This window comes from Trichechus manatus, unplaced genomic scaffold, assembly GCF_000243295.1.
Source record: "Trichechus manatus latirostris isolate Lorelei unplaced genomic scaffold, TriManLat1.0 scaffold00106, whole genome shotgun sequence".
Taxonomy (NCBI): Eukaryota; Metazoa; Chordata; class Mammalia; order Sirenia; family Trichechidae; genus Trichechus; species Trichechus manatus.
This window is the reverse complement of record NW_004444042.1, coordinates 9231821-9258619: the sequence shown is the minus strand read 5'-3', so window position 1 is coordinate 9258619 and position 26799 is coordinate 9231821. Positions and strand designations below refer to the sequence as shown.

At 50.0% G+C, this 26799-nt stretch overlaps 1 protein-coding gene across 1 annotated transcript in view; it reads left to right on the top strand.

Moving 5' to 3' along the window:
• The window catches only part of SLC29A3 (solute carrier family 29 member 3), a 51947-nt gene that overhangs the window by 20999 nt on the left and 4149 nt on the right, over positions 1-26799 (top strand). The window contains exons 5-7 of the mRNA XM_004383272.2: positions 10040-10122; positions 19550-19776; positions 24380-24542. Of these exons, the coding sequence (XP_004383329.1) occupies positions 10040-10122; positions 19550-19776; positions 24380-24542 (473 nt within the window). The remainder of the gene's footprint in view (positions 1-10039; positions 10123-19549; positions 19777-24379; positions 24543-26799) is intronic.

Genomic DNA, 26799 nt, shown 5'->3' with positions numbered 1-26799 from the left:
AATTTCTGAGGCCAACTCTTCAGACAGGGATTGGACTGGACTGTGGGACATAAAGTGATACTCGTGAGGAGTGTGCCTCTTAGCTCAAGTAGATACGAGAGACTAAACGGGCAGCTTCTGTCTGGAGGTGAGATGGGAAGGCAGAGAGGGTTAGGAGCTGGTTAAATGGACATGAGGAATCGGGGGGAAAGGAGGATTGTGCTGTCACAGTATGGGGAGGGCAATTAGGGTCACATAACAATGTGTGTATAAATTTTTGTATGGGAGACTAACTTGAAATGTAAACTTCATTTAAACTACAACAGTTAAAAAAAAAGATAAAACAGAAAAAAAAAAAAAAAGTCTCAAGTCCCTCTAATTCTCTCTTCCGTGCTTGTCCCTGGTCTAAGCCTGTCTGGCCACCCGGCTTCCATCGTGCCCCCTCCAGTCAGTTCTCCGTGGAACCTGCGGAAGTGATCTCTTTAAGACACAAAATGAGAGACTGCCCACTGTGCCAGATCAGGGGGCAGCTCTGGGGAAAGATGGCTGGGTTTGAGCTGTGTGACCTTGGGAGAGTTACCTGACCCCTCTGAGCCTCAGTTTCCTCATCTGAAAAATGAATCTTCCTTCAAAGGGTTGCCGTGAGCATCAAGGGAATCAGTACGTGAAGTGTGCTTAGAACAGCAGAGTGTGGGGTGGTTGTTGTTGATTGCCGTTGAGTTGATTACAGCTCCTGGCGACCCCATGTGTGCAGAGTAGACCTGCTTCAGAGGGTTTTCAAGGCTGTGACCTTTCAGAAGCAGATCACCAGGTCTGTCTTCTGAGGCACCTGGGAGGTTCAAACTGCCAGCCTTTCAGCTAGTAGTTGAGCGCTCAACCATTTGCACTACCCAGGGACTCCTTAGAGCGTGGCGGGGGTGGGCTCAGGAATTGTGCGCTGGTACCACGTCTCTCAACTATTTAAAATCCTGCAGTGGCTTCCCTTTAAGATCCAAACTTCAACCCTACCCTGAACACCCTGCCCTGTCTTCCTGGCTTAACCTGTTTTTTTCAGTTGTTTGATCACACAAAGTTCATTCCTGCCTCAGAGCCAACCATATGCTGTTCCCTCCATCCAGAATGCTTTTCCCTTCACTCCTCACACAGCTTACCTTGTGGGTCTCTGCCCAGACGTCTCTCACCTCTTTCAAGAGGCCCCCTCTCTCTACCCTTGCTAACATAGATCTTCCCCACGAGGCTCTATGTCAGCCTTGTTATTCGGGTTTTGTTTTTATTGCACTTATCATAACTTGCAGTCTTTTTTTTTTACTTGCTGTGTACTCATTTTTTGCCTGCCTCTCCCACTAGAGCAGGGACATCCATCTTGCTCATCCTGGCATCCCCAGCCTCTAGCATGTGTTGGATGCATATAAGGTGCTCAGCTGTTATTTGTTGAATAAGTAATGCGCTCTGGGTGGTTAGCTGCCTTTGACATTTATTGAGTGAATACATGAATGGATAAATGAATGGCCACTGCCACCGGCTTCTCATCCTCCACTGCTTCCACCCACTTTTGGCAGGTGATTCCCTCTATGTGCAGCACTGGTCATATTGTTTTACTATTCAGAAGCCTTCCATAGCTCCCTAGTACCTTCTGAAATAAAAACCCTCCCTCAGCCAATACCTGAGACCAGCCCTTGATCTCCCCTCTCAGCCTCTCTTACCTCCATGTGTGCCTTCATTTAACCACACTGGAGCCCCCCGAGGTGTCCTGACAAAGGGCCAAAAGAGAGGGGACAGTCTGCAGAAGAGCCCAGGGGAAGGTCAAGGAGGCAAAGCTTCGTGGAGGAGAGGGCGTGGCAGCTTGTGAGGCGGATGAGCTTTGGACACATGGGCCTAGCCTGGACTGGGGGAGGCAACAGCTGGGGCAAAGGCGTGGAGGTGGGCTGCCTGGGGTGTGGGGGCGTGCAGTGGCCCGTTTGTTGTGTCTGGAGCCCTGGGTGGGTAGAGGAGGTCATGGGGAGATTGGGCTGGAATGACTGTATGAAGTGGAAATGGGAGCCACAGGCAGGTGGTGGAGACAGGGAGCGCATGGACTGACCCTGGCAGTGAGGATGGAGGGGTAAGCCAATGGGCCTTGCAGGAGCTGCTTGCGGAGTCTTCTCTGAAGGGTTTTGATTTGAGGCACCTGGAGTTTAGGCTCAGCAGGCCACCTGGTGGTGGCAGTGGAAACTGGTCTGGAGGCAGGTACTGGTGTGGAGCGGGGGTCATCAAAGCCAGTGGTGGCGAGCTTCCCGATGGGGAGCTGTAGCAAATGGAGGGGCAGAACTGAGAAGGGAGCTCAGGAGGCGCCTCGTTGGGGTGGCAGAGAGCTGGGGGTATCGAGCTGATGAGGAGGAGCGCGGCGGATGGCCTGAGGGGCGTGAGGACTGAGACCAGGCCTTGGTTATGAGGAGGGGAGCTGCTGAGAGGACACTGGGGACCCTTTGAGGGAGTGTTTCCCCAGCCGCCTTGGCGGCGTCACAGCATAAGCAGTGGGGGCACAGACTGCATTTTCAGGGAGCGTGGCATTGAAGGGAAGGAGTGGCCTGGTGGCTGGAGGCAGCAAAGGTGGCTTTCTAGTCCAAGGGAGACCTGAGTTAGCCTCCTGGCTGGCAGCGGACAAGGAAGGACCAGCAGTGAAGGAGAGAGAAAATGTAGGCAAGAAAGAAGAGTCCCCAAGGGGTGCTGGAGAAGTCAGCTTAGGCTGGAGGAAGAGCCCTTTTGCTCCAGAAAGCCTTGCACAGGGTGAAGGGAGGTGAGGAAGAACATTCCAGAAAGCTTCAGGAGCTTTGCTTATCTTCTGGCAGGGATTTCAAAGGAGATGTGAAAAGGGAAGTAGAGAGCAGGAGAGGGCCTCTGAGCTATGGAGAGCAAGATTTATAATGAGTGGCCCCTGTGAGCCCAGGCCTGAGCATAGCCTGAGAGGCTGAGGGACGGACAGGGGATGTTAGAGCAGCATATATCCCCGTCCTTAGTGGGCCTGCAGGGGCTTATTTGTCTGGCCAGCATTCCTCTGGGGCGTATCTGCCAGATTCCCACTCCAGCTTTGTTCTGCCCTTGGGCCCTTGGACATCCCTCCAAGCCTAGCTGGATCCCGGGCCCCTGAGGTAGCCATTGCCCCTAGCTCCCTGTTTAGCCAGCCTTCCCAGCTCATCCATGCCCTTGGCCACACACCCATTTGCTTCCTTGGGCCAAGACCCCAAACATGGGGCCTTGGAACCCACCTAGAGGACACTAGCCTCACCCCTTGTAGGGGCACCTACCCTCTGCCCACCTCTCAGCCTGCCCAGGAATGACTCTGGCCGATGCTAAGGGTGAGGGCACATCCTGGCGACTTCCTAGGCCGCAGAACTCGGCGATCCAGAGGCAGCAAGTTTGCAACGGCAGACTATTCTTGGCTCCAGCCTGCTTGCTGCTGCTAATTTCATGCCCCTGTGATCCAGGTAACGCTCTGCTGCCTTGAGCTGCCACCCCCAGGCTTGAAGCGCAGGAGCCCAGCTGCCTCTGCTGCCGAGTTCTTGAGGTGGGGGCTGCACAAAGCTGCTCGCAGAAAGCACTGGGCAGCACGGGCTCAGAGTCTGCCGCAGCTCATGACTAATTTGCTGCACTTTCTTCTGAGTGCCCAAATGGCGTTCAGGGGAGAGAAGGCTTAACCAGGGCCTGCCAGAGATAAATGGGCTCATTTCAGGGCCTCCCTGCCCGAAGAAACCCCTTTACCTGGACTCTGAGCCTGAAATTAAATTCTTCCAGAAGAGACGCTTAGCACGGAGCCTCTCAGCATGGCAGAGGAGAGGAAATGTTCCCTTGTCATAGAATGGGCCTCACATCTGGCCAGCTGGCTCTAGCGGGCTTTTAAATTGCATTTGAAGAGAGCGTCTCCCCTCTTTCCTGGTGTTGCCGAACTGGGCTAGTGTCACGGATGGAAACGAGTTTTCTCATCACCATCACAAGTGAATTAAGTGCCCACCCCCGTGCCCAGGCCGAAAGGGGCTTGCTGACACTCACTTGCCATCTGGGGGACCATTGGTGCCTGGCACCCCTGGTCAGGCTGTGTCCACAGGCTAGGTTTTGAGCCTCCCCCACACCCTCCACACCCTCCACACCCTCCACACCCAGGAGGCTCTGCTGAGGTTCACACAGTTAGGAGAAGGCTTGGCCGCCTGCCCAGAGCTTTCTTATGATAATGTCATACTTCGTGTGGTCTGCACTTATCAGCAGGACTGTGTCTGTCCATTTGGGGAGGCTGACAGAACTAAGTGCTTTTTTTTCTTAATCTTTTTTTTTTTTTTTTTCTTTTTAACACTACTCAGATCCAAAGGCCTATCATCAACATGCCCAGGGGGAGTGGGCAGTGGGGTTTGAGGAGAAGAGACAGTTAACATTTTTCCCTCAGTCTTGTCCACCATGGCAGGCAGAGGAGAGAGAAATCAAACCCCATTGTTCGCTGGCCAGGCAGGTCACCTACACTTAGGGCCTGGGGCGGAAGGAAGATGCTACCCTGAGAGAGACGTGTCTCGAGCTCATGGAACTTCAGACGAGCTGGGCCGTGCTCGCTTCAGGGAAGGCATGTGGGATGCTGGTCTTGGCCACTGGGACATCCTGGGGACATGCTGTGATACCAGGGACAGTGTGTGGGCTTGTGTGTCTGTGAGGCAGGTAGCCTCAGCTAGGATAGCTGTTAAGTTTGTAAGGTGATGATAAATCTTTTCCCACCGCATCCCTGCTCTGCCCACGTCAGAGGTCCCTACCCCCAGCACTTACCAGGTGTGTGCCTCTGTGCAGTTCATCCACCTCTTTTAGCCTCAGGCTCCTTATCTGTAAAATGGGAGCAGTCCCAGTTCTGCCTCTCTCTCTGACTGGCTGTGGTAAGAGCAAACAGACTGAGGCCTGGGCAGGCCCACGTGTGAGCTGCTTTGCTCAGATCATCAGAGTTAACTGGTGTTCTGCAGGGCTTCCATCTCCCTGCTCTGTTACCTGGCAGGTGCCTCTGATGACCTCTGATGTCCCTGCTGCCAGAGGCTGGGTGCTGAGTGCACATCCCCTCCGGAGCCTCAGGTAATTGCAGGTGCAGATAACACTGGGGAGATAGTTGAGGGTAGGGAGATTAGATGAGACACTCAGCAGAAGAGAGGCCTGTGGATCTCCTGTCTGGGCCTAGCCTGCTGAGGCAGAGAAACGGGCTTGAGGAGGCCTCCTCATCTCATAATGTCCTTGCCTGTTGTCTCCACCTGCCTTCTTGCTGAATCACTGTCTTTCACCTGTAATTACATAAGACCCAAACTGACCCCCAGGCCTGAAGGCTTCACAGGCTGTGTAAACAGGGCTGCCATGTTGCACGGCCCTGAGGGGCTCCATTCATATCAGGGTCCACAGGGATGGTGCCCCAGGGATTTGTCCTGAGCACAGCTGCTTCTGTCATGCACGGGGACCCCAGGCCATCACCCTGATGATTTTCTCATCCCTCCACTCCTCTGTGGCTAGAGCTGGCCTTTGGGGTCATTGTGTTCACCTCTGGGTGGTCACAGGGCACCTGGTGGGATAAATGACAACAGAGCCTTTTGAGTGAGCTCTCAGGACTCAGACTCAGTGGAGGTGAACTTTGGCATGAATTGTCCCTGTGCCACCCCCTATTGGATGGACAGTATCCATTGTTTTGGAGAGAGCAGTACTGTTACCACCTTAACTGCAGTGTGTCTGCACTAGTATTCATTCCTTGAGTAAAATGGGAGAAGGCAGCTTCAACACCCCTTGGAAGCAAATGAGATGAACCCAGGAAGGAAGTGCCAGGTGCACCTCCTCAAAGTGCATAATCAGGAATTGAACTTGGGGCATCCATGATGGATGTTTCTTAGAAAGGTGTTATCTTTGAGAACAGTGCCTGAGGCCAAGCCTGATGTGCTAATATTCTCCTAGGGAATGCAGTCCTAGGGAAGTAAGAGTGAGGCGGAGACGGAAATGAGGCAGGGATGGAGAGAGAAGACAGACGAGGTGCCTAGGACTGAGCTGGCCACAGCTTTGCAACACAACGCAATTGGTTGCTCAGGCATATGGAACATCTCCAGAGAAGCCATATGGTTGTCAGGAGAGAGAAGAGGCATGTGACTTATCTGCTGACCTCTCCCCATCTCCTGTCTCCCATTGGTCAAAGTCTGTATCTTGGGGCTCAGGGAATGTTACCTGGCCCCTCCAGCAGCCACCAGGGAAGCAAGAGCCCCTGGAGGGGCAGCCTGCTCAGTGTGCAGGTGCAGGGGTCTCTCCTTGTCAATCAGCTCCTCCTGTGGTGGCAGCAGTGACAGTAGCTTTACAACCATGGGACTGGGGACAGACCCCTGTGACCAGGAAGCAAGGCAGGTGCTTGAGGGGCAGGCGGGTGAGCAGCCCTGGGGTGGCACATCAACTAGGTCCAGTTTGTTGAAATCAATGCATGCCACTTCCAAAAATGATCCTAATATCAGCAAAAGGTTTGGTGAGGAACGGCTGAAGGTACAGATGAGGTTGCAAGCACAGTCTTTGTTCCCCTTAGGGGCAGACAAAATGGCCTCCTTGTCTGGCAGGAAATTGAAAAAAGGATCATGAGCAGCTGTTCTCATTTTCATCGAGGAACTGAATTTAAGTTGAAACAGGAAGGCTACAATATTCAGGAAAACCCTGATTTGTAGGAAACCAGCTATCTGAAACCCTCATGTATTAGTTATCCATCTGTTGCTATGTAACAAAATACCACAAACTTAGTGGCTTAAAAACAACACACATATTTCATCTCACAGTTTCCGTGGGTGAGGAGTGTTGGCACAGCTTAGCTGGGCCCCTGCTTAGTGTGTCACTTGATAGTCTGCTGCAATCAAGGTGTCAGACAGGGCTGCAGCCTCATCCAAGGCTCGACTGGAGAAGGATCTGCTTCCACACTCACTTAGGTTGTTGGCAGAAGTCAGTTCCTTGCGGTTGTAGGACTGAGGCTTCAATTTCTTGCTGGCTGTTGGCTGGAGGCCAACCTCAGCAACTAGGGGCTACCTCTAGTTCCCTGCTTTGCAAGTTTCCCCAGCAATGTCACTTGCTTCCTCAAAGTCAGCAAGGGAGAGAGAGAGCAAGATGGGTGCTACAATCTTGTGTCACACAATCATGTAATTACGTACACGTAATCATGTGTATGTCACCTTTCCCATATTGTGTTGGTTAGAAGCAAGTCACCCTCACGGATAGGTGATCACACAAGAGTATCAGCACCAGGAGGCAGGAATCATAGGGGCCACTTTAAGAGTCTGTCAACCACACTTCATTTTTCTAGAGTTCTACTTATAGGAGGTCTCTGGGTGGCACAAATGGTTTGTGCTCAACTACTAACCTAAAGGTTGGCGGTTAAAACCCACCCAGTGGTGCCATTGAAAAAAGACCTTGGAGATATGTTTTCATAAGATTACAGCAAGAAAACCCTATAGAGTGGTTCTACTCTGTAACACATGAGGTCACTCTAAGTTAGAACTGACTCTATGGCAATAGGTTTTTTTTTGTTCTGTTTATAGGCAACAACAGCAAATAATTAAATAAAACCCACCACATGCTTGTATCAGGAATTAATTTTTTTATACTATAAAGTTCCATGTATGTGCTGAGTCAACCTAAGTCACCGTCTGCAGCCCCTGATGTGTACCTATAGAAAGACGGTGCAGGGCCATGTCCTCTGTACCCACCAGCTTGTTCTGTGTAAGGCAGGGAAACGGGCTCCATCAACAGGGAGGGAGTCATAGCCTCATCCAGTTGTCAATAGTTTTAAATGTTTCAACATTAAAAGAAAAGTTTTCTGCTTAGATATCAACAAACCAGAACATTCCATCACCTGGAAAATCCCCGTTCCTAAAATGTTCAGGAAACCTGAGCCTGCTTGGAAAAGCAAAAACAGAGACTCCCCATCCGAGGTAATGACCATTCACAGACTTCCCTCGGAATGAGCAACTATGGGATGAGGGGAGCCTTATGTGGGGCTCAGATCAGGAGCAGCCCTGTCTCTGCTTCGGATGCTGAGCCCTTGCTGGCCTTTTCCTATGGCTCCTCCTGATACCCACTGGCCTCACGTAGGCCCAGCCACTGTGTCAAGATGTAATTGACAGACCGCTCGGGCCAGTCCAGGCTCGACTGAGCCCATCAGGGCAGGAACAATGAGGGGCACCTCAGAGCAGGAAGGCTATTTCTAAGGCTCATGGTTGATGGACCACACTCGCTGTGATTATCATTTTAATTACAAGGGCCACCGCAACCTTATATTCAGGGTATAGATTTCAAAGACCACAAAGCACTTTGCTGGCTTAAAGAGGGACCATGGAACAGTACGTGCTTGGGACTAGAAGTTGCCCGTTTATGACATCTTTCTTTCTTGGCCTCCAGGTTGCAATCACACTCTCCCAGAGAGGAGAAATCCAACATTCAGCCCTCTGTTTCAAGGTCTGACTCAAACCCAACCTCCTCTGAGACCCTTCCCCAATCCATACTCCTTCCTGTCCTTGCAAGGGCTGTATCCTTCCTAGCACCCACTGCCTCTACATCTGAACTGGCCAAACCTCCCCCTGCACGCGCACACATACACAGAGTTCTGGCATCTCTTCTAGTGGTGTTTTGAGCTGTTACAAAACCTTCACGCTACACCCTATCTTACATTCCCAATGGGACAGTAAGTACCTAAAGGGCAAAAACCATGTCTTAGACTCTTTAGTGATCCCTTTGTTGGCAGAGTTCTTTGCACATTGATAGATACTCAAAGTATTTCCTCAGCTAAATTTCTTAAACCTTCCAGAGCAGAATACTCACACCGCTTCTTCCCTTTTTTTTTTTTTTTGAGGATAAAACAATATGATTCATATAAAGCCCTTGTATTTGCTACACAGTAAATGTTTAATAAAAAAACCAAAAGCCAAAAGACCCTTGCCATCCAGTCTTTTCCAATTCATAGTGACCCCGTGTGTCTCTGAGTAGAACTGCTCCGTAGGGTTTTCTTGGCTGTAATCTTTACAGAAGCAGACCACCAGGCCTTTCTTCTGTGGTGCTGCTGGGTGGATTTGAACTGCCAACCTTTAGGTTAGTAGTCGAGCAGAAACTGTTTGCACTACCTAGAGACCATAAATGCTTAATATGTGTAAGCTATTTTCATGGCTTAGAGCTCATCATCATTACTGACCTGGAGTTCATGGTGTGACACAGTGACCAGAGCCAAAATAGGTCAGCTCTTCCCAAGGGCTTTTTTTTTTAAGTCGGGTATATTGAGGTGTAATGTACACCAGTAAAATCCACCCTCATTAGTGGACAGTTCTCTGGGTTTTGACAAATGCATGCAGTAGCCATGCAGCTTCTTTGGCCAAGAGTTCCAGCACATTATAATCAGGAGAGTCTTCATCTCTCTTGTGGTCTCATGCACTCCTAGTCTGTCATACCCGGGAGCTGATCCCAGGAAAATGTCATTTTTCCTCACACTGGCCAGTGTAGGAGCCACCTTCCAAAATGTACTATTGAGGGAGCAAATACAGACTCAGAACCGAGTTCCCCTGCAGGGAGTGGAGCCTGGTGTATTTCTAAGGGGTCTCACTTGGCTGCAGAAACATGAGAACATGGTTGGGTCGTAACAAAACCCATTTGGATAACCCTGTAATTTGACAATGGGCTAAGAAGACTGATAAGGCAAAAGTTTTATTTTTTTAGAAATATACTGAGTCCTGCCCCCATTGCCTCAGTCCATGGGGGACAAGTAGAGTGGGTGGAAGCATGGGCTGCAGAGTGTCAGGGGCCTCACCGAGGGAAGGACAATGTCTTATCCATCCTTATATCGCCTGCACCCAGCACAGTTCACACTGGTGTCTGTTGAGCAATGGAATGAGTGGACTTAGGTTGGAGATGGGGGGAGGACCATGCTGTCTTGGGATAGATTTACTCATCCCTCCTAGGTGTCTGAAGACATTGGGGAGAAGCCTCACCTCCCCACCTGTCTGCTCTCTGGGGTCCCCTCACCTCTGCCCTGCATGTGACCTCAGCAGCCTCCTCACCTCTGTGCTTACAGAACTACTTTGAGAGCTACTTTGCCGTTGCCTCCACTGTGCCCTCAGTCCTGTGCCTCGTGGTCAACTTCATGCTTGTCAACAGGTATGTACCTTTCAGGCCCCCAACCTTTGCTTCCAGCCTTTTCTACTCTCTTTTTATCCACAGCTGCTTTTTTTCTGCCTGCTTAAATGGTGGCTACCAAAGTAGGAGGCAGGCAGCTCAGATCCATGAAGATCAAGAAGTCAGGTCAGTTACCTGGAGCCTTGTTGATGGAATCCCCAGTCAGGGGGCTGGATGTTCACCTTCCAACCACATCATGACATCCTGTCAGTAGCCAGTTGGAGACGTGTGGGGACACACGGGTCTTCCTCCCTGCTTCTCTCAGGGAACGTTGGCCTTGCAGCCAAGGAACACCATGTGGATGTTGGGGTGGGGCTAGAGAGCAAGGCTCTGGAAGCTGGCATTTCTGACAGGGATTAGAAGCTAAGAGCCTGGGATCCCCCAGCTCCAGCTTTCATCACGTGTAAAGGGGTCACCTAACTGGTCAGTGCTAAGCTGGTGAAACCAGCTGATGTTTGACTGTTCACAAAGGAGGTTGGTGGGGAATTTCTGATGCCGTGTTAGTGAAGGGCTGGGAAAAGCCTCCATGTGGATGCACCATGGAAGAAGGAATTATCTAAGAGCTGGCTAGGCAAGTTAGCCTGGCCCGTAGACCCCACTGGTGACAGTGGCCATCCATTGTCCACTTAGGTTTACAAGGGCAACAGCCCAAGGTCCTTTGCCTGCATTTCCCCTAAATTGCCACTAGGGGGTGACAGTAGCTATGTGATGACCCAGAAACCCAGGCTTCTCCTGGGCATACCCTACTGAAACCTAGACCACTGATGACAAACTCCTTTTTACCCAGCTCTGATCAATTTGTAGACTGCCCAGATCTTTGGTTGGTTTCTTAGGCTAGGTTCTCTAGAGAAGCAAAACCAGTGAGGCATGTATATACGTATATGTATATATCTAGAGAGAGATTTATATCAAGGAAATGACTCACACAGTTGTAGAGGCTGGAAAGTCACAAGTCTGTGGGTCAGGCGTCAGGCTGGAGGCTTCTCCTGACTCACGTAACTGCAGGGGTGATGAACCCAAGATCGGCAGGTCAGATGGCAGGCTGCTGGCCCAGGTCTCAAGAACCAGGGTTCAGATGATGATGAGCTGAATGCAGGACCCAGAGCAGAGCAAAAGCCAGTGAGCTTTGCCAGAAAGTCCATATATATTGAATGCAAGCCATACCCCCAAGGAAATTCCCTTTCAGCTGATTGACTGTTCATAGCAGATCTCATCATGGAGGTGATTACATCATTACATAACTGCCAATCTACATCGCAACTGCCAAATCACTGAGAATCATGGCCCAGCCAAGTTGACATACAACCTTAACCATCGTAGTCTACCCCTTATCAACTTGGCACCTGTACAAATCTCCTTAAACCATACATAATATCTAAATAAAGGCAATTATAAAGTCATACTTGCACCTAACATGATACCACTAACATACGTACAACCAAAAACGCACTAGCTCTGTTTACATCTTATATTTTATAAGAAAACAAAAATATCTGATGCACACATACAAGGAAGAAATACTCATAACAATTACAGTCCTCGTTTCTGCAACTGGTCACGTGGTCATGGCTGGTATTTAGAACTACCTTCTTCCACCACCCATTCCGTATTCCCTTTGCCCTCAGCAAGCACCTCAGCTGGTCGTGGTTCTTTGCCTGGTGGAGTGACCCAAACCTTCATTCTTCAAGGGCCTGGGCCATTAGTAGTCATGTGGGAATTGAGTTGTTATAGTTTTCCATTGACTTTAATCACAGGGCATGGTAGTATTAAGAGACACCCTAAAGGATCTCCTGCATTCCAGACATACTCTTCTTTACCTTCATTATGTAATATCAGTCCAGTTTCCTCTTGGTAATCAGGATCAATCACCCCAGCCAGTATGGTAACTCCCTTCTTTGCCTGTTGATCCAGAGGCATAAAGAGCCCAAAGTGAGCCGGTGGCATTCTTAACTTTTAGTTCAATGGAATCAGTGATGTGTCTCTAGGTGGGAGCATTTCTCCCTTTGGAACTGAGACCTCTAGACCTGCAGAGCATAGGGTCACAGGGACAGGAAGCAAAACTTGCGAGTGGGTAACTAGGAGTAATAATGAGTGGTGTCACTCCCATTTCTACCCTTTAATTCCTGGACTCATGAATCCTGGCTATGGGAGAAACAGCACCATATATGCGATGCTGGTTGAGAGCATGTACAGCCTCCTGGAGAACACTGCCTTCCTCAAGGGGCCCAGGCCTCTCCTTCATTCAAGGGGTTGTGGGTCTGTAAGCTTGCTCAAGTCTGGGAATTGACTGAGGTGCCATGACTCTCTGTTCTGGCAATTCAAATTAAACTGCCTTTCACTTGACCTAGAATTCTTCGGCTTGTACAAACCAAAAAAACCCAAACCCGTTGACCTTGAGTTGATTCCGACTCATAGGAGCTGTACAGATCAAGTAAATATTTAGTAGATTTCCCATCTGTTTCACTCCTAGGGACACAATGACCAAGCAGCCAGTGCCGTAAGTCCACTCAAATCAGACTATTCTGATTACCACTTTGACTCTGCCGTCCATTACAGTAACCACGCCCGCTTTGTCTTTGTTGATTGAGTGCAGCCACTGGGTCCAGTCAGCCCCATTGTAGTTAGGTGTCTTAATTCAGTTAGGGCAGCTCCCACTGTCCAATCTGACTTACGTAAAATAGCTATCACACCAGTCTTCAAGGATGCAGGACTCCCTTCACAAATTTGTTCCTCACCTTTGTGGGAAAATGTGTGTCCTCTGGGCACTCCATGTGTGGGTCTGGGTCTAACCTGATAAATCCACTCTAACACGCCAATTTCCCTAAGCCTTTGGGTACCTTCTTCTATAATAAACCAAGGCAGATCTGGTACTTCAACTTGATTTAGAGTAGACCACTGTGTAATCTGTGCTTCAGCGACCCAACCAAATAAACTATTAGATCCCTTCCTAACCTCTCGAGCTGAAACATTGAATGAATAGTCTGTGCTTAGTGGGCCCATATCAATAAACTCAGACTGATCCAACTTTCTGTTCCTTGCACCATTATCCCACACCCTTAATAGCCATTCCCATACATATTCCTCAAGTTTCTGTTTGTACATATTAGAAAAATGAACCAGTTCTTTTGGAGTATAACGTACCTCCTCCTGGGTCACCTTTTGGGGCTTGCTGAGACTTAAGTCTAGTTATAGGCCTAAGAGCAAAAATGGGTGGTGGGGATGTTTTCAGAACATTCAGCAATGTCTTATAAGGCATCTGCCTCAGGCAATGCCCCAGGCCATGACTCAGGCGTCACCCCAGGTGATACCTCAGCCAAAGGCTCTTCAGACACAGCTGGGTTAATCTCATCAGGTGGGCATCACAGTTGGACAGGATTCTGAGGCAGGTATGGTATCAGGGAGGGTGCCTTCATTCCTTGGTGGTATCTGCTCTGGGAACAGGAGGAGAGAGGGGGCACCCTATGCCTCCTGTGTGCTAACCCTGAATAGACTTTGCCTTTCCAAACACATTGTGCTACGGGGCAACTCCAATTATCTATTGCTGTATAAAAAAACTAGCCTAAATCATAGTGGCTTCAAACAATAGCAATAATGAGTATCTCTCCTGGCTCTGGGGGTCACCAGGGCTTATTCAGTGGCTCGGGCTTGCTGTGCAGTGGATGGGCCTGGAGCAGCCAGGGCTCCTTGCGCATCTCCCTCCCCCTCCATGTCTCTCCTCTGGACGGCTCGCATGTCAGCTCAGTGTAGTCAGACTTCCTATACTGTATTGGGGCTGAAGGCTCCAAGAATGAGTGTTCCAAGAGAACAAGGCGGAAGTTCATGGTTTTTATAACCTAGTCTCAGAAGTCATGTAGTGTCACTTTCTGCCATACTCGATTGGTCTAAGGAGTCACAAAGCCCACTCAGTTTCAAGGAGACATAGACCCCACCTCTCAATGGAGGGAGTGTCAAGGAAGTTGCAGCCATCTCAAGACCCTCACCGGACCCCAAGTGCAGGCTGGAAGAGCGAGAAAGATAATGACCCAGATGGGCCTGAAGGCCTTGCAGCTCCTCTCACAAGCCACTGGCCCCTCACCTGCCTCACCTGCGCCTTGCCCTGGCTCACAGGACTATAGTCACTGTCCTGCAGGTGGGGGCACAGCCTCCAGAGACGCCATCCCAGGGGAAGAGTGGAGGAGCAGCGCTGGGTGCAGGGTCAGGCGTTTCTTCAGCACCACGAGCCCCTGAAGGACAGAGCTGTGTCAGTGGCGTTCCTGGTGGAGGAGTAGGTGGGAGAAGGGCAAGGAAGAAAGAGGTGACAGAGCCACGGCAGTGGGGAAGCCTAGGACTCTCCCTGCCCTCTCTCCTTCCCAGGCCTCTCATGAGGCTCTCTGTTCGCTCCCTCACCAGACCTGGGAGCGGCCCTATAGGACAGGGTAGAACTGCCCCATAGGGTTTCCAAGACTGTAATCTTTATGGGAGCCGACTGCTACATCTTTCTCCCACGAAGCGGCTGGTGGGTTTGAACTACAGACCTTTTGGTTAACAGCCGAGCATTTAACCATTGTGCCACCAGGGCTTCTTCGGGATCATCCAGGTTCACATGACTACCTCATCTCTTTGCAGGCTGTGGGGAGACGGTTTGAGGCTAAGCTTTTTTTCTTTTTTTTAAAGCTGTTTCTTATTTAATATGTGAAATTGAAATGTCTCATTTTCTCCCCCTGGGAGGACCCTGGCCTTCCCTGACTGGCTTATCCATAATCGCCAAGTGTTTTATTATGTTAAATCTGCAGCATCATAAATACTTATGAGGCAGATTTACATTTTACAGACTTATGAAGATATCAGTTCCCTGGAGTCATGAGCTCTCACCAGCTAGGGAGGGAAGCTGGCGCCTGGGGACAGCTGGCGGCCCTCTGGAGTCCCCTGGTAGAGTGATCTGTCCCAGGGCCCCAGGGCTGGGTGTCATCTCGGCCATCCCCCATCCCAGAGAAGAACCACCGACATCAATGGGGCCACACTTGTCTGGACTTTCCTTAAAGTCCCAACAATGTCACTATCCCCTGGGTCACCTTCCCTGCCCGGAGTGGAAGCAGCAGAGGCAAAGCCAGCATGCCCCCAGCAGCACGCCTGCGCAGCTGGCCCTTGGCACCATTTCATAAAGTTGTATGAGTGTTGAAAATAGCCCCGGGCGAGATCCCTGTGGGCTGGCGGGAGCCCTGGGATGGAGGCTGTGCCGGGAGTGGTTTACCCTGTAAGCAATTAGCAGGCAGGAAGGAGACCTCTGCAGGTGAGGGGCCTCGGGGGAAACAGAGGCAGCCTGCTAACTGCACTGCGTTTTAATGCCTTTAGCAATTGCATCCTCATTTTCTACTCTTCCTTTGTCTCCCGCCCTGGGGCTGCCTGGGTAAGAAGTCCCCCAGCGCTCTCCAGAGCCACCTTCCTATTCAGACAACTAATTACCTTGTAGTGACAAGCTCTGGAGTGCTTCCGTGATGCCAGCAGCATTCCTGGAGTGGACCTTTTCTGCTCTGGGTTCACAAGGAGGCGGTTAGAAGCAGGGGCCGGTCCCGAGATGGGCTGGAAATGCCGCAGATGTTTATAGCTGGACTCCCTTTGATGCTGAGGGGCCCCAGAAGCAGAGAGATTTGGCCCTGCTGTAAAAGCTGCTCCTGCACTGCTCATGTCCCTTGCTTGTCAATCTGCGCATCCGGCAAATACTCACCTGCCAGGTCCCGATGCTCAGCATGTGATGCGATGGAGAACAGCCAGGCCCTGTCCTCGTGGCACTGGCCTTTGCCTCCCTCTTCCCCCAGGAACTGGTTAAAAGTTTTTGGAATTTGACCCCAGCCTATTTCTCCACTTGAATTTCTTCAGATTTAGAATCGTAAGCTGGAAGGGACCTTAAGATTATCTTCTTTTTAAAGATGAGCAAACTGAGGCCCAGAGAGTTTGAATATCTGCCTGGGGTCACACAGCGAGTTAGTGGCCAAACTGGGCAGGGCTCCAGTCTATCACCTGACCCAGGCTCTGCGCCCCTGCTGGCTCTTACCTTTTGGGTGGGGAGGGCAGCTTTAGCTGTGTGAGTGGATTACTCCAGGCACCAGAGGTAAGGCCTGACTGCCAGCCTCCAGGACAGCTGGTGTGTGCCTTATCCAGCCAGCCCCCAGAGGGTGACCAGAGCTCAGTGCTGCCGGGAAACGCTGGGAGCCAGTATAGAACGAGGGGTGAGGGTGTTTATCCTCTGACTTCCCCCCACTCATTGGTTGAAGGTGTTCATTACCTGTCACTTCCAGCCTGCTTCATGGACCAGCGGGTCCCACGGTGGTAAGGGGGAGGCACATGGGCAGAGCACCGTCAGCATCGCTGTAGAGTTTGACTGTGTCACTCCCCTGCTTAAAACCCTTTGTACCTCTTTGTGTTAATGGGTCTCTTGGTAACAAATGATACCTTTACCAGTTGCCATAGAGTCAATTCCAGCTCATGACGATCCTATGTGTGAGTAGAACTGTGCTCCGTAGCGTTTTTAATGGCTGATTTTTCAGAAGTAGATTGCCAGGCCTTTCTTCCAAGACACCTCTGGGTGGACTCAAACCTCCAACCTTTTGGTTAGCAGTGAAGCATGTTAACCCAGGGACTCCAACAAATGATAGAGATATAAAATTGGATTTAGTCATTCTCTAACTGAAAAATTAAAGTCAGGTCTACCTCCAGGCATAGTTGAGCCTAGGGGATCGCAAACATCAACAGGGCTCCGTCTTGTGCACCATCTCTGGGGTATGTGTGCCTCACTTGGCTCCCTTCCATAGGTGGTCTCTCACCACGTAGCTGGCAAGATGACCCCCAACAGGCCTGGATGCAATCACAGCAGAGAAAGAGCTTCTCTCTGCCAGCTTACGTGGACTGGTCCTGGGGAAGACTGGTTGGCCCTGCTTGGATCACGTGCTAATCCCGAAACCAGTCCCTGTGTCCAGAGGCATGGGACTCTGTAATCACCCCAGGTTGGGTGGTGTGCCCGTCGTTTGCAGCCGGGTCGGTGTGGGCCATGTGGCTGACGACCTCTCTAGGATTTGGCCGGGAGGAAGGAGAAGTCTCCCAGGGGAGGGGTGCTGGCAGTCCAAGACAGGACATCCGCTCCACACCGCACTCTTAGGACCAAGCCCTGATGGTTATCAGGGTGGACAAGGCCTACAGGATGGGGCTCGGGATCTCTCCAGGCTCCTCTCTGCACCCCAGAGTCAGTCCTCAGCGCTGACGGTGCCGTGAGCACGCATGCTGTCTCTCACACGTGTGTGCACACACATACAGACATGTCTCCCCTTCGTGGCTTGTGTTTCAGCTGAGGTTTTGCTTCCAAAACCCTTCTGCAGCCCTGGTGAGGGTTTTATGCCCTTCGATGTGCCCCACGATGTCCTGTGGCTGCCCCACGGACCACTGACTTAAATTCTAGAATGAAATGGCCTGGTTCTGATGTGTCTCCCTTTGGTCTGTCTTGTGTCCCAGGCATCTAACACAGTACTTGGCATACCACCCCAGCAGCTGCTCAATAAATGTTTTCTGAATGAACACATAGAGAGGACACACTTTAGCAGACTCAGTGCTGGGCTGGGGTCAGTGGACCTGGATTCTCGACCGAGCTCCACACGGACTCACTCGGCGACCTTGAACTGTCCCCTCACTTCCTTGGGCTTCCTCCTCCCCCTTACAAAGTGGAGGCAACATCTGCTGAGGATCAGCAGGACACTCACACCCGCCTGTGGCCACCAAGCACTCTGAGAACATCGTTTATTTTATTGCGTGTCATACTCGACATTTCAAACCCATTGACGTACACATGTATCTTTTCTACCTTTCAAGTTTATCTTTCATTTTTTTATCCAAACATTTTTTCTATACCTAATCTGGCTTTTTGCCCAGCCCCCACCCACTAGTTAGCAGAAAAATTAACTGAACCTCCAATCCGGTTTAAAGTTTAGTAGTCTAATCTGATGGTTTAAACAGCGCTTCTAGATGGTGTTCTCTCTCCCTAGAATAAACCTGTATCGTTTCCCAGAGCCTGCGCTCCTTACCTTTCTCCCCAGGGTGGTGTCTGGGTGGATGGGGGCTGGGAGGAGTGTCTGGTTGACATGCAGACATGGCACTGGAGGTGTGAGGGGGGCTCTGGTCCTGGAGGGCAGGCATCAGCTGCTGCCCCGGCCAATCTGAGACCATTCCAGGCAAACCCTTCTGCCCTGGCCCCTTGTCCTGTGGTGCCTTTGTGCCACCACATTTCCTTTATTACAGGGAGGCGCTAGAGTGTCTTTCTGGGAGCGCAGCCTGGAGCAGACCTCCTGCATTCAGATCCCAGCTCTGCCATTTACCAGCTGAGTGACCTTGAGCAAGTCCCTGAAGCTCTCTGTGCCTCAGTGCCTTGTCTGTGCGTGGGATAGGTAAGAGTGCCTATCTTACAGAGCTGGTGTGAGAGTTAAGTGCGTTAGTACATAGAAAACAGTTGAAAGAGTGCCTAGCACCAAGTCAGTACTGTGTGAGTGTTTGCTTTGATGATAATGATTATGGTCTTCCCTTCTTTCCTCCACCACACCCTACTGCTAAGTTTTGGGGGACTGAAGTCCAGCGGGTGATTGCTGTGTTTAAATAGTAGACAAAGCTAGTGGGCGCTCGGCCCTGTGGCAGGAAGAGCAGAGGGCTTGCTTTGACAGCCCTCATATCCTGCCCTTGAACCTCACAGCAAGATTGCAAGATGCAGTATTTACCCTGAGCCAGGCTCTGCTGTCTGCACTCATATGTCTCAGCCCCTGAGATCCTCACAAACAACTGTGTGAGGTAGATTAGTTCTTATCTTAGTTATCTAGTGGGTGGCTTTAATCAACAGAAATTTATTTTCTCATAGTTTAGGAGGCCAGAAGTCTGAATTCAGAGTGCTGGCTCTAGGGGAAGGCTTTCTGTCTCTGTTGGCTCTAGGGGAAGGCCCTTGTCTCTTCCAACTTCTGGTTCTGGGTCCCTTGGTGATCTTCATGTGGCATGGCATCTGTCTTCCCCTGTCTCTGCTGCTTGCTTAATCTGCTCTTTTATATCTCAAAAGAGATTGACTTAAAACACACCCTACCCTAATACTGCCACATTAACACAACAGAGAAAACTCATTCCCAAATGAATTTACAACACATATTTTTTGGGGACACAGTTCAGTCCGTAACAGTTCTCCCTATTGTACAGTTACAGAAGCTGAAACCAGAGCAATTGAGTAACTTACCCAAGGCCACACACCTAGTGAGCTGGGAAAGCAGGATTCAGACCAAGGCCTCCTGACTCCAGAGTGGACACTGCCAACCACTGAGCTTACCTGCTTCCTCTAAGGTGGCTCAGCAGTCCCAGCCCCACGTGGCGAGGCCTGAGGGGGTGTCTAACCACCTCCGAATCCTCACCCCAGGGTTCCGGTCCGTGTCCGTGTCCTGGCCTCCCTGGCCATCATGCTGACCATCTTCGTGATGATGACCCTGCTGGTGAAAGTGGATACCTCCTCCTGGACCTGCAGCTTCTTTGCTGTCACCATGACCTGCATGGTGATCCTCAGTGGCGTCTCCACTATCTTCAGTAGCAGCATCTACGGTATGACTGGCTCCTTCCCGATGAGGAATTCCCAGGCGCTGATATCAGGTGAGAGCTGGGGTTCAGACGGTTGACCAGGTTAATCCACCTGGGGGTCATGAGAAGGAGCCATAAGTGGGCATGCAATGGCCCCTCCAGAAATGGAAATGTTTGTTAGATGTGCAGGAGTCCCTGGGTGGTGCAAACAGTTAATACACTCAGCTGCTAACTGAAAGGTTGGTGGTTCAAGTCCACCCAGAGGTGCCTCAGAAGAAATGCCCGGCAATCTGCTTCTGAAAATCAGCCATCGAATACCCTGTGGAGCACAGTTCTACTCTGACATTCATGGGGTCTCCATGAGTCGGAATCGACTTGACAGCAACTGGTGGTGGTAGTGGTGGTGGTGGCAGTGTTGGGTGTGTATCAGTCATCTACTGCTATGTAACAAACCACCCTAAAACTGAGTGACATTTATTCTGTTCATAGACCTGCAGTTTAACAGGATTTGGCAAGGACAGCTCATCTCTGTTCCACTTGGTATCAGCTGGGCTAGCTCATTACTGTGTGATTGCTGACTTGGCTGGCATGTTGGCACTGACTGTTGACTGGAATCTCAGCTGGGACTGGGCTGGAGTTGGGTTATTCCCCACATGGACCTCCCTGTGGCTGCTTGAGCTTCCTCATGTCATGGTATCTGGGTTCCAAAAGCGAGCATCCCGAGGGAATCAGGCAGAAACTCTGTTTCCTTTTGTAACAGCCACAGAAGCCATATGGCGTCACTTCCACCATAGTCATAAACCCAGCTAGATCCAAGGAGAGAGAACACAGGCCTACACATCTCAGTTGAGGATTATGAAAGTCATATTGTAAGAAGAGCATGTGGGATGGGAGATATAGCTGCAGCCATTTTTGGAAAACACTCTCTGCACCTCCTGAAACCAGCATTCCTTTCTTTCATCCCTCCCTTCTCCCCTTTATGTCTCTTCCCATTTTCCTCTTCTCTTCCATTTGTTTTTCTCTTCTCCTTTCCTTCCTTCTGTCTTTTCTTCCTTTTTAATTTTATAGAACACATACTATGTGCTGAGGATTCAAAGACGAACACGACCCCATCCTCTCAGGAGCCGATAGCCTATAAATAACTCCTCCGTTACCCGCTGACCTTGGTGTCTGGTGCACGGTAAATAGTGTGGGAGGGCTGATGTGTGACTTGGGCTGTCCCCCAGAGCTGGAGTTTTGATGCTGATACTAAGCCTATTATCTAGACCTTAACAGGTTTGTTCTCTAAGCTCCCAGATGACCCAACAAGATAAAAAGGAGCTGGGTCAATAAGAATCTGTGCTTTGCCAGGAGACCACAGTCCCCTAAAGCAAGACTGGAGGCTCACCTGCTTTGTTCTGTGTACCTACTTGAGAATCTGCTCTGTGCCCATCAGTTGGCAACACCAGGTAGTATGTATGGTAGGGTTGACCAAGACTCTGACAAGTACACAACCCTTCCACACTCCCACGCTGGTGCCAGACATCACTAATCGATGGCATCTTTCTTCCTGAGCCTCTGAATTCTTCTCAACACAGCACTTCAGGCAGTTACTCTCAACTGATCAGAGTTTAGATGTGAGCTCAAATCTGTTTGCCACCTTTGATATATAGGATTAGGATTCTGTATCCTGGGAAACACCTGGACCTAAAAATAAAAAATAGACTGGTTGCTAAGTTTATTGAGTACAGGTGGTGTGCCCCTGGGACTGCTTCCAGAAGGGCGGCTCTGGGCTTATGGTACTGGCCACCAAACATTGGATTTAATCCCGCTGTTACCTCTGGTCTCAGAAAGCTGTTCGTATGTTCCCAGTAGTGTCAGGGACCCATGTGTGTCAGAGTAGAACTGTGCCCCATACGGTTTTCACTGACTGATTTTTCAAAGTAGATCACCAGGCCTTTCTTCTGAAGCACCTCTGGGTGGACTCAAACGACCAACCTTTCAGTTAACAGTAGAGAGAGTTAACCATTTGCACCACCCAGAGACTCCCCAAAATTTTCAGGACGTCCATTTTTAAAAAGGTAGGGGAAACTTAGTACTTAACACTTCAGTATTAATTACCCTTGACCCTAAACCATTGTCATTGCTGTGTAAGGCCCCTCTCCCCCTCTGTGGGCACCCTCACCCTGGAGAGTCCAAGGGGTTCTGATCACCCAGAGGGCCCAGGCCACCTCGCTAGCCCCGGTTCTTTTTTTGTCCAGAGGAGGTGATCTGTGAATTGTATGTGTGTTGGCAACTGAGGGAACAGTTCATTTGTTTTATATGGATGTTTTTTTAAACCCCTCATTTGCATGTATTTCCATAACTGATGAGATAAAAGTAGGGAGTTATGAAGGATGAGCTCCCCGGAGGCCTGGCTTGTTGTTGATGATAATATTGTAAATTCTGTACAAGTTGGAAAGGGGGAGAGGAAAATCAATAGACAGTGATGTTAAAGATAGTATTCCTTGGGGCAGCCGGAATGTCTTAGTGAGTTTAACCCCAGCTCTTACAAAATGCCCAGGTGGGGATTACAGCTTCTCAGAAGTGGGCACCCTTTTGGCAAGGGGTTTACCCGTTGTTGCTGCTTTGATGTGGGAAGGACGGAAATAGCCAAATACCTAATTGGGAATCAGAGAGGATTTATATGGCATTTCTTCATGCCAGGGACTGTTCTGAGCACTTGACATATAATAACCCTTTTAATCTTCATAACAGCCCTAAGGGATAGGTGTTATTGGCATCCCCATTTTATGATGAGCAAAGGGAGACACAGAGATGTTAAGTGACTTGCCCAAGGTCACACAGCTAGAAGTGGTAGAGCTAGGATTGGACACAGATGTTCTGGTTCTCAAGTCTGTGTTCTTAATCACGATGCTGATTTTTCTGTCTTTGCCCTACCCTCAAATCCTAGCCTCTGGCTACCCAGGCTAATAGGAGCCTATGTTGGGAGAGCTGAGGGAAAGGATGGTCCATCAGGGCTGTGAGCTGTTTCCTGCAGAGCCACAGAGAGTGCGTGAAGCAGTGATGGTGGGCGTCATGGTAGACCAGGGCCTGGACCACCCCCTCCAGCTTCCATTCCAGGCAACAATATGCAGAAAAGTGGTACCAGGTAAAAGCTGCCTGGTGTTGACAGAGCACTTCATGCCCACACATGAACCAGTCTGCTGTTTCCACGTTGGCTGTGTGTGATCGGCCTTCTTGCCTCCTTGAGAATTGATATCCTGATCCTCTGAAGTGGCTAATTCATTCACTCAGCCAGTCAATCCAGCGTCTTCACTAGGCACTCACTGTATTGATGATAATAATCCTGTCCGTGTATCCAGTGCTTTCCAATTCTTCATTCTTCCATCTCACTGCTGTCATGTGTGATGGACAGGGCAAGTATTAGCCCCACTTTCCAGGCAAATAAACTGAGGTGGAGAGGAGTTCTATGATCTGCTCACACTTATAAAGTACTCCCCAAACTGGTGCTACACCCAGGCCTTCTGACCCTTGGCCAGCACAAGGTGACTGCCAATGACCGGGAAGGTTCAAAAGTCCCGGCCTCCCAGAGCTGCTGTGTGATTGTGGCAAGGCAGGGAACTAGCATTTGTTGAAAGCTTACTGTGTGCCAGGCCCTTTCCCAACTTCATCTCATTCAGTCCTCAAAGCAGTTATACAAGGCAGGTGTCATTACCCCCATTTTACAAATGAGTAAACTGTGGCTCAGAGAAGTCACGTTAGCCCGCAGGGTCACATAGCTAGCAAATGGCAGAGTCATGGGTCAGACATACATCTTTTTGGCTCTTGGACCACTAGGCTAGGCTGCTTCCTCCGTTAGGGAGCAATGCAAGGGTGTGGCAGCTTCACGGTCAGCTGATGCAGTGTATGTCGAAGACCTTGGCAAAAGGGGACGCTCGGTGTGGTAGGGCAGTTGCATGCATATGTGAGCATGAGTGTGAGGATGTGTGCATGTGTGTGAAGTTATGTGTATGTGAATGTGTTGTGTCTGTGCATGTGTACTCACGTGTAGGTTGTCCCAGCTGCCTCAGGGTACAAGGTAAGTTCTGTGAGCTCATGGGTGGGAGACCTAGTGGGGTTTTGTAGCCAGGAAGGGCTCCCCAGATAATATCCGTGGAGGCAGCAGGAGAAGCTATACTAGGAAATTCCCTGAGCCTCTCTCCCAGTTTGCTTGGTGGGTAGTTTGGGCCAAGGATAGAGAAGAGGAAGCCCAGGGGTCTATGGGATTTCTGGCCCCTGAATTAACATTTAGACCCCACCCGGAGGGCAATAAAGAGAGATGGAGGGTCAGGGTTAGAGATGAAACCAGAAAGCAGATGGGGGACGGGGGCTCCTGAAATCCATTTGCTGCCTCAGGCAGCAGCCTCTTAACAGGCACACTGGAGAGAAGCCCCAGACCCAGGGCTGGGGACATCAAATAATACCTTCTTAAACCCAAAAGCTCATGGCTGTGGAACCCCTCCATGTTTGCCAAGGTCTCAGGAGCTGTGAGAAAAGTGGCCATTTTCTCAGCAGGGAGAATTTTTCTTTCATTTCTGTTAAACCCAAGCGTCTCGGAGGGACATGCCTGAGGCACCAGGAAGATGGACCCACAGCCAGCCTCCTCCCCTCCTCCCTCACTGACCACCTCTGTGGTGTCCTCTGGTCTCTGCAGGAGGAGCGATGGGCGGGACCATCAGTGCTGTGGCCTTGCTGGCAGACCTGGCAGCATCCAGCGACGTGACGGATAGTGCCCTGGCCTTCTTCCTGACTGCAGATGTCTTCCTGGCACTCTGCATTGTGCTCTACCTGCTGTTGCCCAGGCTGGAGTACGCCAGGTGAGGGCACCTCCCACTCCGTCGGCTCATCCTTAAGTAGAGTTATATGTTACATGTATCCTTATAGCATCTGATTAGAGCATATGTCTGTTTTCTTGTTGATTGCCTGCCTTCCCCTCTGGAGGGTGAGCACTGTGTGAGTTTTGTTCACTGCGGTGTCCCCGGTGCCTCAGGCTGTGGCCTGGCCACTGACTGTGAGACATAGGCTCCCTCCGCACCCCAACGCATTTGGAGTCTGCAGGTTTTAGGACAGGGAAAGCAGGTGGTAGGAGTAGGACTTGAGGAATAATGATAATGAATGATAGTTCTAATTCCCTGAACACCTCCCCTGCTCCAGGCATGTGTCCTGTCTCATTTAATACCCACACAGCCCTGTTGCGCTCAGGGTACAGTACTACTACTGCTACTATTATTCTACCACCAATTTTGTCAGTTTGTCTACTGTGGTGGCTGGAGTATTGCTGTGATGCTGGAAGCTATGCCACCAGTGTTTCAAATACCAGCAGGATCATCCATGGTGGACGGGTTTCAGCGGAACTTCCAGACTAAGACAGATTAGAAAGAAAGGCCTGACAATCTACTTCCAAAAAGTAGCCAGTGAAAACCTTATGGATCACAACAGAACATTGTCTGACTCACTTGCTTTGGACACATCATCAGGAGGAATCAATCACTGGAGGAGGATGTCATGTTTAGTGAAGTAGAGGGCCAGCGAGGATGAGGGAGACCCTCTGTGAGATGGATTGGCATAATGGCTGCAACAATGGACTTGAACAAGTTGGCAATTATGAGGATGACGCAGGATCTGGCAGTGTTTCATTCTGTTGTACATAAAGTCACCATGGGTCAGAGTTGACTCAACATCAGCTAACAACAACAACAACATTATTATTATTATTCCCATCCACAAACAAGAAAACCCAGGTTCAGAGAGGTTAGAGAACTTGCCTGAGTCTACAGCGAGTAGGGGCAGAGCCAGGATCCGAACCTGGATCCCAACCTGTGCTTTTAACCACTGCACTGTGGGCCTTTCTCTCTATTCTGCGGTATCTCTTTTCTTGCCTTGACTCTCTCTCTTGCTTTCTCTCTCTAATTCCCCCTTTTCCTTCCTTGTTTCCTGCTGCTCTTTTAAAAAAATAACCCTCAACTTTTCCTTGTGTTTTATTCTTTCCCATGCAGTTTCATATTCATTATCTTATTTGATCTTCAAAGCAGCCCTGTGATGTAGGAAAGGTAAGAATACTATCCCCATTTTACAGGTGAGGGAACTAGGACAAAGAGAAGGCTGAGAAATCTGAGGCCACACAGTGTGTGAGCTGGCAAAGCTGGGGATCATTCTAGTCCCAGCTCTTCCCTTTTCTACCAGGAACCTGCTTTGTGTCTGCACTCACAGAGGCAGGATAGCTATACCTCTTTTAGTTGCCTTTGAGTCGGCTCTGACTCGTGGTGACCTTATGTATAACAGAATGAAATGTTGCCCAGTCCTGCGCCATCTTCATGATTGTTGGTATGTCCTCTGTTGTGACTGTTGGGTCAGTCCATCTCATTGAAGATTTTCTTCATTTTTGCTGACCCTGTACTTTACCAAACATGATGTCCTTTTCTAACAGTTAGTCTTTTCTGATGACATTTCCAAAGTAAGCAAGTCTAAGTCTTACCCTCCTCACTTGTAAGGAACATTGTGGTTGTATTTCCCATTTCAGAGTATTCAGAGTGGCCAACCATCCCTCTTTGCCTGGGACTGAGGGGGTTCCCAGGACAAAGGACTTTCAGTGCCAAAACTGGGACAGTCTCAGGCAAACTGGGACGAGTCTTGCTAACTATAACTAAAGGTAGGCCAGAGTCCTTCCAGCCAGGCTTGTGAGACAGAGAACACCCAGGGCTATGCCATCCTCTGCAAGTTTCTATTTCTTTGCTGATCAAAACTTTGGTCAAGACTTCTGGGTTTATAGAAACTCATTTGAGGATAGAGCTTGCAGAGAGCCATGTTCCTGGAGCTGCTCAGACTATATCTTATTTAAAAGGGAAGCCACAGATGCTGCCCCCAGGGGGGCTCAGCTGCCTCCATGTCCCGCCCAGGAAGAACAAGCCTCATGCAACGCTGGACATTTGTTGGACATCAGACATTGCAGTTCCATGGGGGTAGGGGGTGCGGGTGGAGGCCGAGGGTGAGATGAGGCAGGGAGATTTGGAAGAACTTATGAGGAAGAGCTTCAACCAGAGGAACTTGGTGGGGAGCTTTCTTTGAGCAGATTTA